Source organism: Haliotis rufescens, unplaced genomic scaffold, assembly GCF_023055435.1.
Source record: "Haliotis rufescens isolate VD_foot unplaced genomic scaffold, xgHalRufe1.0.p SCAF_6, whole genome shotgun sequence".
In the NCBI taxonomy this organism is placed as follows: domain Eukaryota; kingdom Metazoa; phylum Mollusca; class Gastropoda; order Lepetellida; family Haliotidae; genus Haliotis; species Haliotis rufescens.
The window spans coordinates 29,193,930-29,211,153 of record NW_025964334.1 but is presented as its reverse complement, the minus strand read 5'-3'; the positions used below and the strand labels follow the sequence as shown (position 1 = coordinate 29,211,153).

The 17,224-nt window shown below is 39.4% G+C and overlaps 2 protein-coding genes across 6 annotated transcripts in view; both read left to right on the top strand.

The window, feature by feature from the left end:
• The window catches only part of LOC124141052, a 41,493-nt gene extending 31,861 nt beyond the window's left edge, over positions 1–9,632 (top strand). For 3 of the 5 annotated variants that reach the window (XM_048386140.1, XM_046508934.2, XM_046508933.2), the window contains exon 12: positions 18–9,632. In XM_048386140.1, coding sequence (XP_048242097.1) covers positions 18–209 — 192 coding nt within the window. In that variant the 3' untranslated portion in view covers positions 210–9,632. The remainder of the gene's footprint in view (positions 1–17) is intronic. The other 2 variants (XR_007218742.1, XR_006861993.2) reach the window with 2 other exon arrangements.
• Positions 6,057–15,882, top strand: LOC125374827 (fibroin heavy chain-like). Its single transcript, XM_048386490.1, has 2 exons — positions 6,057–6,600; positions 15,614–15,882. Exons 1-2 carry the CDS (start codon positions 6,057–6,059, stop codon positions 15,880–15,882), a joined length of 813 nt encoding a protein of 270 aa, XP_048242447.1.
• The last annotated feature ends 1,342 nt before the right edge of the window (positions 15,883–17,224 follow it).

Genomic DNA, 17,224 nt, shown 5'->3' with positions numbered 1-17,224 from the left:
TAACCATCTTTGCTCAGGTGACCCCAGCTGACCCAGACCAGATGGCAGCAAACATGCAAGCACTGGCTCAGAGCATCACCGACACTGGGCGCTACATCTTTGGTGAACGTCCACGTCCTCGTCTGAACACCGGTGATGCCATGACCCGCTACGCTGAGCGACCACGACAGAGGCTCAACACAACTGACTCGGTCTCTCGTAGGAAGTGAATCTGGAATGACTGTGCATTGTTTGCTACTTAAGGATTGATGTTGACAATAACAGTGTTGTGTAATCGTAAAGGTGTTACACTAACGGGTTGCGTCAGTCTAGGAACAAGTTACAGTATGCTTCTCTTTCATAGATCTCTGAGACTCTTCAAAAACAAGTAGGGATGCAGTCTCTGTGGACTCATTCCATCCGATCTCTTGGCATACAGAGATTGCGTTGTCCTCGCTAGGCTTTCACAAAATATAAGACTCAGTATTTGGTTGTGAGTTATCTCCCTTTTCAGTGTCAACTAAGTATAAGATTATTTCATGAACATATATCATTTATGACATTTTTTAAGATATTGATACAAGCCTTTAGGATGGATAACATAAGTTATCATTTGAGAGGGTGTCCAAATATGATGGTAGTACATTTTGTAGGGTTATGTTTTTGAGTTGACTCATGGGTCCGTGTCATCATTTATTATGGGAGTGTGTTTTCTGTAAAGACAAATCTTGATCTGTTAGCTTTTGGAATGCAGAACATCATTTGTCATAGCTTCAGTCATGATTTGGTACATAACTTGGATATGGAGAAAAACAGTCACCATAGAAACGGTGAATTGGTGAATACGCCACAGGGATGAAGATGATGGCCACTAGACAGTTCACGTTCATTAAATTGGTTCATAAACTAGGAGCTTCCATCCATGATATATGTTACAGGATATGAGTGTTCTGTATATATGAAACGGTTGGTGCACACTGGTTGGTTGAAACAGGGCATGGGAGCTTGTTACCATAGTTGCTGTTTGTGTAACTGTATGCCCAATGAAAGGCCATGTTGAGGACGATGCTGGCAGTGAGCAAACCGGTCCTTGGATTTAGCTCTCAAATTATTCCATCTGAAGAAAAGCCTGAGATAAGGGAAGAAGACCTTTTGTTTTGTCTTCGTCAAACATTCATTTATAAAATTTAGTTACAGGTGTCTTGATATTTATAATGTTTAAATTGAATTTGCTATGGCCGTTTTTACCGACTCCAAGTGTCCGTTTCCACCAAATGCAAGTGGCTTTTTTCAACTGAAGCTGTTTGGATACAGATTTTGGGCTGACACAAATGTCCAACAACTAATCATGATCACACATCAAGATAGATGAGCAGTGTCTCTATGAAAATAGTCACTTCCTGTATGATGCAGATTGCTGTATAGTATTGAACCTAGTGATGTAATGAAGCATTATTGGAGTCAGTGTGAAATCACTATTATCGGTGATTGTCATACTGATTTTAGAACTCATCAAGTGCCAATGTTTGATTGTTCCTGCTGTTTATATACTACTCAAAATTTGCTAAGGAACAAAAGTCATCTGTAGTCAAAGGTGTGATCCTTAGCAAATGTTGAGTAGTATCCATGTACATAGATGTGAGGAATGTGCTATTTGTTATCACTCTTTTAATCATCAGACACCAATGAGTATGGGAGTCACCAACACATTATGTTTGTATATAACTGTTGTGACTTTATCCAGGGTTTAAAATGAGGTCCTGTTTTGTCTTAGACCCATCTGAAAGGGCAAACAAAGTTCTAAATTGTTTGATAATGTGTGATGTGTCCTGCATTTAGTCCATCTTGTCCTGCAGCTATTTGAGAATAGTCATTCCGTGACAAACGTACATGTCTGCTAGACCAGAGGTATACAGAATCCAGTTCCCATCAGCCATTTCAGGGACTGTTGATAGTAAATATATGGGAGCTGCAGTCATCCTAGCACTACGACTGTCAAAAGTAATTATAATTAATATTTGAGAGGGATACTGGGCTATTTCATGCTGTTATTGAACTACATCTTAAATGTCAAATTTGTATTTTCCAAGTTTGTGTAACGATGTGTTCCTGAAGAGATACGATGTAATTTTTTTTCTGCGAAGACAAACACGCTTTTGTTGCAAATGTAGGGATGGTGTTTGCATGGTGCTGAGCTTATTCTGATTCACTTTATAGACGGTGTATATAAATTAGCATCAATTTTTTAGGCTTGTACAGGGGGGTCCCTTTATACATGGGGTTGCTTTATCGACAGCGATATATGGTACTTACATTTATCATCGTTATTGACTTCAAATATAGCTGTATGGCAATATAGGATACTAATTGTATGACACCATCTCCAAGCAGCCAATCACTCACATTCAGGTCCCATGCACAGAATATCCCTATCAAATGTTTTGTAGTATAAACAGGAGTTGCAGTCATCTTAGCGCAGATTGCTTTTGTGGAATGGGGCCCAGGATAATGATAATGGATATTTTGACGTGGTGGTTTGACTTGCGCGCACCTATAAAATTTCAGTCTAATTGTTTGCTTGCTTTGTCAATATGAAGGTGTGAATGCTTGTTTAATACTTATGCTTTGTAGCTGTCAAGTTTCTATGGATCTGTGATGTTGCTGTGGAGTTTATCCTATTTACAGCTTGAAAAGTTTTCTATTTCTAAAACCGTGAATATCAGTGTATTGCGAATTTGTAACTTGTGTTTTGTTAAGGTGATGACAAGTTTTGCCAAAAGGCAAATAATACACAAAGACACGCACAAATGACAATGACTGTCAATTGCCTAAAATTTGTAATTAATACCTTAAACATGCACGATTTCCAAATTGCCCTGGATAAACTTGAATAAGCCATGTTGATATTTTGTATTAATGCTGCAAAACATGTATAATATCGTATAAATACTTGGTTGTTGTTTTACCTTGGTTGCCAGTGATGCACCATCATTTTGAATGGCTTTTGTCATTTTGTGTGAATTTATATGGTGACCTTCACATTGATTTTATTACTTATAATGATGTACGGTCCTTAATGACTTAACTAAAATTGACTTTTTTGCCTTCATGTACAGTGCTATGGCCTATGGCTGATATTTTCACAAAAGTCGCCAAAGGTATCACATGTGGACAATAGTCATTGCATCAATGATTTGTTACCATGGTTATTACATCGTGTACATCACATCAGCTGCTTGTGCACCAAGGCTATGAAACTATTTACAGAGGGTAGGGGTGAGCGAGTATGGTTTAACGCCGCTTTTAGCAATATTCCAGCAATATCACGGCGGGGGACACCAGAAATGGGCTTCACACCTTGTACCCATGTGGGGAATCAGTGTGAAGGGCGAACGCTTTAACCACTAGGCTGCTCCACCGCCCCATAGAGTGTATGGAGTAGTTTGAGCCCAACCATGATAACAGTTATTGTTACTGGGGTATGATCTACAATCTCTTTCTGACTTATCCGAATCCATTTGAACTTGGTTGTAGTGCTAAAAACCCTAGCCTCCAGCAATACCTTAATGACCTACGATAAGGTGAGGATTTGTGAAAAATATTTTTCCATGAAGTACTGTGTAATCAATGGTGCTTGTTACATCTGTTCCAGTGGGCAAGGTGCTTCGATGGTGTAATGGTCTCATATTATGTTTTGATTGAATGTTTATGAATTGTTTTTGGTTTTCAGTGCTATGTGAAAATAATCTATTTGTTAGCATGTGTAATTAGAACATACCTTAATATTAACATGACATAACAGAAGAGACAATTTGTAGACATAGGTAGCTTGAGAAACTATTTTCAGAGATTATGATAAATGTCTTAAATCAAACCTGCTGTATGGGGCATTTCATATTTGTTTCTGGTCAGTGGTTTGTGCAGGAGTGAGTGAGTGAGTACGGTTTTACGTTGCTTTCTGCAATATTCCAGCAATATCACAGCTGGGAACACCAGAAGTGGGCTTCACTCATTGTACCAATGTCGGGAATCGAAACCCGGGTCTTTGGCGTGGCGAACGAACAATTTAACCTTCAGGCTACCCGACTGCCCGGGTTTGTGCAGGAGAATTATCAGCAACTGTATGGGGAGTCCTTGTTCATGTTCACAGAGGAACAACTTGGAGATGTCTTGTGATGTAGATAATACCTGAAGAAGGAGGCATATATCAAATACACCAGTGAATACAAGTCATTTGACCTGAGATGTATATTTATTATTTTATGGGCAAAGATGTCAAAATACTTTTGTGTGGAGTTATTAAATTAGTGTTGGCTGACAGTGTTTTCTAAACTGTTCAGTTAGTGTCTCATGTAAGGCTAAAAAGAAATAGTCTTGGTTCTCAGGCATGGCCTGCATCATCATAAAGTCTGCCGCACATTTCGTTTTTATGTGCATTTTCAAAAAAAAATCTTTTAAATATTTTGCATCTCGAACACACGACCCAAGCAGTTAAATGCTACAATACCTTAGAACATGATTTCCCTGAAATTATTGTGAACAAAATTTGGTTACAGACTAGCTTAACAAAATAAAAAACAATAGACTGCCCCCCACTCTCACAATAATCCCAAAAGCCATTGCCCGAGAACCAGTTCTATTATGTTTTCAAGCCTAAGCACAGTCAGTATTGGTATCCTAGTGTATGTGGGCATCAGTTTCATTATTTGTTACAGAATCTAGCTGTCTGATTGGTCAGTTACCACTTTGTGAACACCCATGAATATCGGCTTGCTGGCCTATACGGGTATCAGGTGTTTGGTAGGATGTCATTCGCTTGTCATGTCACAATTTACCCTGTTCTCACTTTGACTCGATAGTGGTGAAGATAGATTTAATTGTCACACAGAAGAGAGAGGAAACCTGTCCCTAAATTCTTTGTAAGAATTCATATGACAACCAGCCTGAATTGTTTTGACTAAAAGGCTGTAGACAAATCCAGTTTTAAAAAACAATCTTCCCCAAGTTAATAATTTGTCAATTTTAGTGAGCCCCAAAAGACCCTTCCTTACCTACCTCCTCACCCTTAGAAGAATAAGGTTTGCTCACCCTTTGAAGAATTAGGTTCGCTCATCCTTTGCAGAGTGAGGAATCGCTCGCCCTTGAAGAAAAAGGATCGCTCACCTTTGAAAAATAAGGATCACTCACCCTTGAAGAGTGAGGATTGCTCCCCCTTGAAGAGTAAGGATCGCACAACCTTGAAGAGTAAGGATCACTCACCCTCCAAGAGTGAGGATCACTCACCCTCCAAGAGTAAGGATCGCACAACCTTGAAGAGTAAGGATCGCTCACCCTTTGAGTATAAAGATCGCTCATCCTTTGCAGAGTGAGGAATTGCTCACCCTTGAAGAGTGAAGAATTGCTCACCCTTGAAGAGTAAGGATCGCACAACCTTGAAGAGTGAGGATCATGGTGGATCGAATGTTCTTATTTATAAGGGGAACCATGGTGTTTGATTTAAGATGACCAATCGCTGACTTGCTCCTCCATGTCGGAATAATGCTTCACCTGTTGCCTAAAGCTTGTGTCTGAAATATTTCATCACAATTCATCTCCACATGTAGTCTTGACAACAACACAGGGGCGGTCGGGTAGCCTAGTGGTTAAAGCGTTCGCTCGTCACGCCGAAGACCCGGGTTCGAATCCCGTCATGGGTACAATGTGTGAAGCCCATTTGTGGTGTCCCCCGCCGTGATATTGCTGGAATATTGCTAAAAGCGGCGTAAAACCATACTCACTCACTCACTTGACAACCACAGTAAGTGGCTTGTGTCACTTGGCTAATGTGTGCTGTGTGCAGTTGTGAAAATATTTACTATTTGATGGTTCTATTTGGTTGAAAATGCTTTCAGATTTTAATTAGATTCCTTATCATCCTGTTTTGTACATTTCAACACAGACTTGTGGCAATTGCATTATTATCATTGCCAAAATATATTTTGTTTGATTTTTGGGTGGGTTGATGGATGAGTGGATGGACTGATGGATGTTTTCCCACTGCCGTATTGCAACCAACATTGGTTGCTCGAGGTATAGGGATGGGAAGTCTGTTGCCAGAAGGTATAGGGATGGGAAGTCTGTTGCCAGAAGGTATAGGGATGAGAAGTCTGTTGCCAGAAGGTATAGGGATGGGAAGTCTGTTGCTAGAAGGTATAGGGATGGGAAGTCTGTTGCCAGAAGGTATAGGGATGGGAAGTCTGTTGCCAGAAGGTATAGGGATGGGAAGTCTGTTGCCAGAAGGAATAGGAATAGGGATGGGAAGTCTGTTGCCAGAAGGTATAGGGATGGGAAGTCTGTTGCCAGAAGGTATAGGGATGGGAAGTCTGTTGCTAGAAGGTATAGGGATGGGAAGTCTGTTGCCAGAAGGTATAGGGATGGGAAGTCTGTTGCCAGAAGGTATAGGGATGGGAAGTCTGTTGCCAGAAGGAATAGGAATAGGGATGGGAAGTCTGTTGCCAGAAGGTATAGGGATGGGAAGTCTGTTGCCAGAAGGTATAGGGATGGGAAGTCTGTTGCCAGAAGGTATAGGGATGGGAAGTCTGTTGCTAGAAGGTATAGGGATGGGAAGTTTGTTGCCAGAAGGTATAGGGATGGGAAGTCTGTTGCCAGTGTACATTGTTTTTATTATTACTGATTACTGCAATGATCATCATCATTATTATTCTCGTGTTTTGTGTCAGTGCATGAACAAATACTGTTGATGATTAATGACAATGGTCTAGGGCATTATGAGATATCATAATATTATACTTATAACACTCCAACCCTATAGTTACTTTCTGGACAAGATTATGGCTTTTCCTACAATGTAACCATGGCAACCATTGAGCTAGTGCTGACAAATATGAAATCAGTAATAAATAATTTGGCTTGGTTGAATCTGTTCAAATAATGATATCAATCAAGAATAAGTTATCATAGATACCGCTTGTAACCATAGTAACTGAGTACATGCTAACTGTGGAACAAGAATGGTACACTTTAGAATTTATTTCTCTCTCTGAAAGCTGCAATCTCATCCCTGATGTAATTATTTTGGATCTTGACATTATAAATGATAATATACAAGAAGTGCCTGCAGAAAGATATGTTTCATTAAGTTTATTGTGACAAGTTTTATTATTAAACTAGAATATTTTTTTAATTTGAAGTTTACACAATATATGGCTTTTCCATTGGACGAGAGGCCAGTCACATGGCACGAAATTGAAGTTCATAAGTGTGTGAATGACATAATTTGATGTTTATACGTTTTTATTAGGATTTCTTGAAATGATTACACATTCGTGGGGAAGCATTCTGTCTGATCATTTAGACCCTTTAATCTTAACCCCTTAATATAAAAGCTTACCTTGTTCAAATAGTTAACAAGCCTTTGCCGGAGTTATCTTGGATGTATTGATGTAGTATTTCCAGTGCTAAGTGAAACATGGAGATTTAGGTGTAGACCAGATTGTCCAGAGAGTTCCTATTTTAAGTGTGGCATTTATTGTACTCTTTAATATACTGTTCTGTATATATTTGTGTGACTTATAGTAAACCGAAATTGTTGTGCCATAGACACATGCTTCCATCCAAAGTCTGACAATACTGCACCACATATTGTCCAAATTGTTTGTTATCTAGTGAGAATTCTAGCATTGTCCCTGTTGAGACCACCCTTCCAAGATAAGGCTATTACAAAGGTAAAGGGCTTCCATGCTGGACACGCCTGTACAGACCCATCTTCCTCTCTGCAGAATGGGTTAACTTTATTAGGCAGTGGACCATTGTGATTGAGGTTCACTTGAACAGCAGTGATAAACATAATACAGTGATCCCTCGATATACCACTGTCATCGGGGTCCAAGAGTCCGACTCGCGTTCTAGGAAAGAGCGTTGTACAGATATTCATTGCTGAGGTTCACATTACGTAATGATGGTAGTGAATGGAACAGTGGCACAATTATTTCACAGTGGCATGGGACATGTAGATCTATGTAACACTGATCGTGGACGATGATTCAAAATGCATGCGTAAAAAAATAAAAATACTTTGTGTAAATTAAGCCAAGGTTCACCCCACGGTGCATCGGGAGTAGCGGTTCATCGAGAAGCGTTAAGTCGAGGGATCACTGTATCAAACTGGCTTTGTATGCCTTAGACAGTATCTAGTTGATTGGGCATTGGGACGCCAGTATTGCCAATATTGATGTTTTTTTCTTATTCTAATTATATTCACAACACTTTTCATTCATATTTTGAAAACCAAAATATTATTTAACTTTACCTTTCTATTTTCAGTTAAGGCTGTTGCTTTCACATTTCATCTGTACCAGTGAAAGTCTGAAAGTTAATATCACCTTTTATGATTGTATTTTCCTGAATTTGAGCAGGTGTGTTTTTGCAATGTTGTTTACGGAGTAAATGTTGATTGGCTGATGTGCACAGTTTTATGAGAAGGGCTAGCACTAATGGCCGTGTTAGTCTTTATTATATACTGCTAAAATGAAGTTAGGACCATCCAATTCTTTCCTATAACTACAGTTAACTGTAGTAATATGAAAGAATTGAGTTGTCCTTATCTTTTTTTGGTTGTATATAAGATAACCATATTGTGCTATGTATCCAATCTCATTAAAAGCAGACCTGTTAATCCGATTTGATACCTCTCCAAGATGGAAGTATTAAATCAGAATAAAAGGCCTGATTTTAATGAGATTGCTATGTATTGTGATAAAGCTGCACCACATAAATACACGCTATCAAATTGCTGTATTTCAACTGTTACATTTTCCCACCATTTTCCTACACAGTCCAAAACCTCTTGTTGATTTCTATGATAATCTCAGTTATTTAGTAACATTCCTCAAGAATACAATGATAAATAATTAAAAAGATTCACACTGACTTGCCTCCAGTGATTGTTTACAAAGACCAGTTGACAATGCAGTCAGTTCATTAAAGGCTGCAGTTGAATATTTTGGATGTATTATGTTTAATTCCATATTTCTGAAAGACCATGTTATACAACTAGTTGACCTATTAGATCAATATGAATATTATGAAATGTAATTTAGAATACATTTAAACAAATTAAGAATTGCATGTAAGTAACATAAGGTTTTCATTTTATCAATTACCTTTACTTACGGATCTGCCAACCGAAATTTCACAATTATGGATTTACATTTAAAAGATTTATCCAGTAAACCAATTAAATATAGATAAAGAGACCTTTGACCTTACAAATGATTGAATAATAATGTGAGTATTCTTTCAAGATTAAATGTAGCTGCAGTATGTTTGATTATCCTGCTTATTATGGAATTTGTATTAAGGGATATTTTAGTGTCATCAGCAAGGGAAGTGATTATCGTCCTCTAGTCGTTGCTGCTCAGAGAAAAGGATGTAACATATCACAGCATCTAGCATGATGGTTTCCTAACAACTGTTTCTACAGAACTTGTTGTGAGAGACTCCAGTTGTGAACTGGATAAGACCATGTTTTCTATTTGTTACACCAGACTGCCATTACTTGTCAGACAGGCTTCCATGTTTAGGAAATGCTGTTCTTTTTCCACTTTGTATCACAATAGGATGTTGGACAACACTGAATAAACATATGACTTTTATTGATTGGTCTATTATTTCGGGGGGCTTCTTGTATATTCAATGCAAAGGTAGCTGTGATCATAATAGTAAAAAAATTGGATCAAATTTCTAACTGTACACAACCACTAAACTTGTCAAGACAGACCAGGGATGGTGGCTTGAAGCGCTTTTAAGAAATCTGTATGAGTAGAGGAAATATATTCCTCTTACCCTTCTTTCACACTGCTGTGGAATGAAAATAATTTGTGAAAAACTGAAAATTAACTAGCAATCTTTAGCAAGCATAAATGTTCCATCTTCAGGCCAATTAAGCACCCACACTCTATAAATATTCAAAGCGTTTATAAAATATAGGAAATAAGCACATGATCACAGTTACAAACTTTCGTTTGCCTTTATGTGCTACACATGAAAAACACGAATGTATAGCTGTGTGGATCCTGGGACCATGGCAGGAATCCCATCATGCAAAGGTCTTAAGGAATTTGTAGCTGTGCACAAATAAACGTTTCTTACCCATGTTGCCAACAACATGGGTCAATATAAAATACATGTATTTGTATACAGCTACGAATTCCTGTACATAATTTCACAGAGTAATAGCACATCAATCTCATTAAAATCAGATCTTAGTTCTCGCTACTGCTAAACGTAACACAAAGGCAGTCGGGCACTACTTGCGCAGTTGCATTGTAGAAAGGGGCATGACAACTCGTTTACATCTCATAGGCAAGCTAGAATCTTCTCATCGTGGGGGTGGCCATCATACCAAAGACGTTAAAAGATGGTATTTTTTGTTACCCTGCCTGGCGCTCGGCATTAAGGGGCTAAAAGGACTGGTCGGCTCGGAGTCAGTGTAGTGAGTCATGAGTGGGACATTCATGACCTATAGCATGGTATCATCTCTGGTTACTATTTCCGATTCTCTATTATTATTATCATTATTATGATTGATTGTGTATCGGCATAATAACCGTGCTCGTGGGTTTTACCAACGTGGTAAACGTCTTCTAAAATCTTCCCACATAATGTTAACATGCCCTGTGATAACTTTAATACTTATCAAAGTGGCGTTAACCAAACTCACTCATAGTAAAGGGGAGTCATTATCCTTGGGGTGAAAATTCATTGTTTTTTCTGATTTAAGCTGAATATGTAGGGTGATGTCTGTGAATGTGACAGAGCCGACGTTGCTTTAGTCATATATACGAAATAAACAAGCAACAAACTGATTTCACAAGTAGTTTAGTTGTGCCTTTATCTCCCGTGTATGAAAGTGAAATGGAAGGATTGGACCCTTGTCCAGTTTCTAGCAATGAGCAAAGGGGCGCCACTCATGTCCGACCAATCAATTGGTGGGTCCCGAGAAGTCTTGCGCAGCCTGTCCTTCCGCAGCAGTAAGTCAGCACTGCCGGCCAACACAAACCGTGCATCACGTGTCACTCACCAGCAAACAGATACTTGTTATAATATAAACCCTCTCGAACCAGCAAATAACATCATCGGTTAGCCAGCAATACTCTGGATCAAAACAAACTCAACATTTTTGTTATCACCGACGGAACCCATGACAACGGCCTTCCAGCCAAGAACCTGCCTCGACCCCCTTGCATAGTCGTTTGCTTATACTGTGTCGACAGCAAAGTCCTTTCCTTCAGTGGTCGTCTTTTTCCTTCACGTAATGTCACAACAAATACCCCTTCTGAAAGAGCAGGTATCCTCTGATATTTCACCATCATGCAAACGGCATACATTCCTAAATGTAATCGTCAGTTAGCCTATATATCGGACTGTTAGTTCACAGACTGCCACTTACGTTCCCGAAATACATTTATGAAAAAGCAGGAAAATGAAGACTTGGTCCTTTCTGACTGAAAAATAACGACTTTATCTTTGTCATTGGTACTCTCTTTACTTTAGAGAGTATTTGTCACTGGACAACTAACAGGCACGACGTGGTGGTGAACTGCCACATATCCCAGTGTTTGGCTCCCATGTTGTATGCAGCTAATTGCTGCCTGTTTGGCCTTCGAAGTGAGCTGAACTTGACCATACAAGATTAACTCAGATTGTCATTTGGAGACTGATTCGGAACATGCCACATCGTTTAAACGAATGTTTGACCAATCGTGGTCGCATGACCCATTACTAATCAAGTCACCTCAAACATTCCTTTTTTTCACTACACACCTATGTCATCTGCCTTGTTTTTTTGCACCCTTCCAGTACAACGCCAACATGTTCTGTTGGTTGTCATGTTGACTTAGTTGATGCATGTCATCGTATCCCAATTGCGTGGATCGTTGCTCATGATGTTAATCACTGGATTGTCTGGTCCAGACTCGATTATTTACAGACCGCCGTCATATAGCTGAAATACTGCTGAGTGCGGCGTTAAACAACAAACGAACGAATGAACGAATGTCATGTTACATCTAGTCATTCCTCTTTATCCATTCATTACCATCACATAATTTTTGTACTCATCTGTTATTATCGAACATCACAAAATTCTGTTTGAGAGTATATAACATTTACCTTGTCTCTTACTCATGTATTATTCGTGAAAATGTTATGCAACCCTCGTTCAATGTATACATCGTTCAATCGCTTAAAATGTAAATGATGTAATTCGTTCAGTACGTTTTTATGGATAAATTATACATTTTTCTATCCCCAAAGAACGAAGTTTTCTTACCTAACATATCTTAGTTTGAATGAAGATTGTTTTTATTTAAAAAATATGTTACTATGAGCAATATTATTCTCATTTTCTGTCGTAAAGATGAAGGTGTCGAATTTCAATGTATTTAAGGTCAAGTTACCAGTAAACTTGAGCTACATATTGCTCAAGTTTACTGGTAACATGACCTTTAAATTACACAGAAGTGATACATATCGTTACACTATACTGTGAGGTAGACATTTTAAGTCATGTGTAAGAAATAGTTAAAAGTAATTATGCCAATTTTACCTGCATGTATGTCATGCAAATTGCTGCCATTTTTTATGTAATCCGTTCAACATGAAGGGTGAAATTCAAATCTGTCGTCAGCGATTCAATACTGTGATAATGCACATCACAATCCACAGTGTCCGATTTCATTGTATCGAGTAAATCGTTGAAACATCAATACTAGGTTCTAAGTTCATGTACATCTCGAGTTTTACAGAATTCTCACCTGCTTTTCGGAATTAATTTCACATGCCCCTGTTCAGTTGTCAAATAAGCATCCGTCTGCTTCCATTCATGGAGTCTGGAATTAACGCGCATACAAAACTCGTGCAACGGAAGTGAGCCCCGATTGGTTTAACTCATCACCACGTGACAATGCAGGCGAACACCTGCGGGAAATACACACCGCTTCAACCTTCATCTATTTGTGAATGAAGTCCCGAGTGTGCAGAGTGACTGTGGCCGTAGAATAGCCTAGTGGTTATAGGGTTGGTTCGTCTCGCTGAAGGCCCGGGTTCAATCCCCCCGTATAATGCCATTGGTACAATGTGTAATGCCATATCTGGTGTCCCAACGTTGTGATAATAATGTTTAAAGTGGCGATATACCCAACTAACTCACATTTTCTTGTCCACCAACTAGGACATGGGAAGTGCTTAATAATTTTCTTCGCCCCCGTACACTTAATCCGTCATCCAAGCATACACAAATCCTTCTTATTTAAACATATTACGAAAAGAATTTGATCATTTGTTTTGGTTTTCCATTGATTATTAATGAAATATACTCTTTAAAAATAGTTAGGGATACTGGGAAATAACTTAAGGAGATATTAGTTTCTAGTCATAGTTATATGATACTAATGAACGATGGGAACACGTTACATCCGGTAGTAAAATATGACAGTATAAGACGGTCGACGAGTCTGGCCTACTCCTCTTGCGGCGCCTGGTCCCAACAAATATGGATGCCCGGTATATTTATTTTACTTGACTCCTACAATTATTTTTGCGAAACAATGACACTCTGCATGTCTCTTGCTGCGAGGAACACAATAGTAACTGTACTTACAAACAAGCGTATAGTTGACAAAGTCATCTATATCCCCCGCCCATTTTAACACGTTATGGTCCCAAACCAGGTAACTGACCCAACATTTCTCTTAGCCCATGTCAAAATAGCTGCAATGGAAATTCTAAAATAAACATTTCTGAAACTCCTTAATATCAAATGGCACTAGTTCAGTATGCGCTTTATATATAGACATGCAATGTTTGGCAAGGAAATATTTTGTTATACTCCTTAAGTAAACCAATACTATATTAAAACTTAAATTCAACTTGTTGTCATGGAAACATAAACAATAAAATGTCTAAAAGTGCTATATATCAAAAGGCACCAGTTCAGTATGTGCCTTGTAGACATGCAGAGTTTTGTAGGAAAGTATTTAACGGTTTTTGAGTTACGCTCTGGAAACGAACACCACCCCTGTAGAACCTAAGTCCAACTTATTGCCATGGAAACGTGAAAAATAAAAATTTCTAAAATTCCTAAATAGCAAGAGGCACCAGTCCAATATGTGTCTGGTAAACATGCAAAGTTTTTGTTGGAAAGTATTTAATGGGTTTTGAGTTATGCTCCGGAAACAAACTCTACCCTATAGAACCTAAGTCCAACTTGTTGCAATGGAAACGTAAAAAATAAACATTTATAAAATTCCTAAATAGCAAAAGGCACCAGTTCAGTATGTGCCTAGTAGACATGCAAAGTTTTGTAAGAAAATATTTAACAGTTTTTGAGTTATGCTCCGGAAGCGAACACTACCCTATAGAACCTAAGTCCAACTTGTTGCCATGGAAACGTAAAACATAAAAATTTATAAAACTCCTAAATAGCAAAAGGCACCAGTTCAGAGGTGAGGTGAAATGGGGTTTAAGATTATTGCACTTATATAGCGACGTGCATGTACGTGTGTGTGTTTGTGTGGCTGCTTGTACTAGTCCGGACTGATGCCGATTTATAGTGCTAGCACACTGAGATACCATGCCGCAGTTTCACATGAATATCCACTCAGACACAGTATACTGACTCCGAGCCGACCAGTCCTTGTTTTAGCCCCTTAATGCCGAGCGCCAGACAGGGTAACAACAAGTACCATCTTTTAACGTCTTATGGCATGACGCGGTCGGGGATAGAACCCCGGACCTTCCGCTCTCCGGGCGGACGCTCTACCATTAGACCACGGAGGCGGTCACCAGTTCAGAATGTGTCTGGTAGACATGCAAAGTTTCGTAGAGAAATATTTAACGGTTTCTGAGTTATGCTCCGGAAACGATTTCGGGACTCACATACGCACACGCACACGCACACGCACACGCACACGCACGCACGGACGGAACCCATTTCTATATCGTTGGGGCGGGGGATAATAAAAAAAATCAGGGGCGGATGGGTCACGAAAAACAAGAAAGCTATTTTATCAAGCCTAAGATAGTATCATGGTCATTATTCGACGATAATGACGATCTATCACATGACCTTACATCACTCCACATATCTAAAGGGCATATACTTTATGATATCAACAGATATTTATATCGCAAGATGTAAGGCAGTATAGTCACCGACCAAACGACACCTTTATTGAACCATCTGACCACGTTTTGCCATGGGTGTTTACTGTCATCAACTATAAGGTTTAAACAAAAGTGTTTATTGAATAAGTTAGTTTCAAAGCCCCATTGCACACTTATTCGGTTATATCACAGCCTGACAGTTGAAATAAAATCTTAAAGTGACACAGGTCGAACAGTTTTCCCATTAACATGGGTAGGAAGCAATGATCATAATCAGTGAGAATCTGGGATTCGAACCTACCACCAGATCCTTGGAATGATAAGGGACGCAACTTTTGCAACGTATTATTCGACTGCGCCACTGGTGCAACGTTCGATCCTGCTCTCTCCTGTGAACATGAGTTTTCTGCTCTACCAGTGTTGCCGTGTCAGCGTTACGTCTCGTAGTGGTCTGAAAGCTCTGTCACAGTCTCCTGGCTGTCCACTGTCCACGGGATGACCGTCTTAGCTGATGACGTCACTGTGATAATATCAGATGGAGGATACGAGTGTAAAGGTTCCTGGGTGGCGGTGACAGGCGGGTCCGCCATTCCTAGGCCTGTCTGTTTTCCTCCCAATCTGCCTGAATCAGGCCATGCGCCTGGTGACGACCATTCGTCTACAGCCAAATGTCCTCAAGACGTGGTCATGCGTTTCTCCTTGATGTATCATACCAGCAGCTTGTTCTTCCTGTTGTAGGGTTAGTCTCAGCATGCTACTGGCCAACGGTTTGGTGTGAATGAACAGCGTATCTTTCCCTTATAATACCCATATCTTTGTAGGTTGGCATGATACCCATATCTTTGTAGGTTGGCAAAGTGCTGACAAAGATTCACTTCCAACTCAAGTCCCTTGATGTGGGTACGGTAGCACGTTCATTACTTAGCACATTGTTTTGGTTGTGTTTGGGCGATTGATTCTTAACCATTTTGTAAACCTATTCGGGATTTGGACCCAACGTGTCCAAATTTCAGTTTGATAGCGTTTCTTTTTCAGTTAACACAAACATTTTTGCTATTTTCGTCCATCATCCACAATCCTAGTAACTGAAAGGTACATTCCTCGTGTAGTTGTGAGTACAACCATGTTAAGTTGACAATTTTTCTGCCAATCTGAAGAAAATTGCACACTGGACTTTTGCTACACTTGGCCTTTTCTTACATAAAAATGCTTTATTAGACTGTAATTTTCAATGTTCTGTTTTATAATCACCTACATCCATACTGGTTTAATGGTGACCAGTGATAACATTTAAACATTCTTTCCATTATGTTGAATTTCAAAGCTACGTAAAACAGTCTCAGCCTCTAAAAATGAAGAAAAACAACAAGTGTGCAGAACTGCATGGGAACAATGTTGGAAAATAATTAAAGCTCCGTATTCCAGTTCTTTGTGTGCTAGGCACACCATGTTTTAATAAATACCCTGGACCCCTTCGCCATTACATCTCGTTTCGGAAGTGACGTCACCACCTCCATCGCTTCTACCTCTAACTAAGCACATAATGTCTCTCGCTCATGAAAGCTATTTGACTGAACGGCTTTTTTCAGCGTCGTGGTATTCGTCTCGAGGCCATGGTTTGTTTCTTTGTTGTTTAACGCCACACCCAGCAATAGTTCAGCTATACGACGGCGGTCTGTAAGTCATCGAGTCTGGATCAGACCAGCAAGTGATTGATATCATGAGTATCGATCTACGTAATTGGGATGCGATGACATGCATCAACCAAGTCAGCGAGCCTGACCATCCGATCCCGTAATCGTGTCTTACAACAAGCATGGGTTGCTAAAGAGCTTATGATCCTAACGCGGGTATTCGCGGTATTTATCAAAACACTGTATAGTCGAGGATGATCATTAATGTGGACTTTGATTAATCTACTTCATTGGAACCTTTGCCCAGAAACCACACTGACTAGGGACCACGTGACACTGGTCTGAACAAGCTAACCAATGCTATGCAGCGATACAGTACGTTATCTAGACGATATAATGCGTCGCGTCGAGTCGAGGCGTGTCCCTATCGTATACAAGTGAGATAA

Coding starts and splice junctions, on each gene's coding strand:
- LOC125374827 (XM_048386490.1), top strand. CDS start 6,057: ATGGGAAGTCTGTTGCCAGAAGGTATAGGGATGGGAAGTCTGTTGCCA. Junction 6,601..15,613: donor GGGAAGTTTGTTGCCAGAAG/GTATAGGGATGG, acceptor GCTCTGTCACAG/TCTCCTGGCTGTCCACTGTC.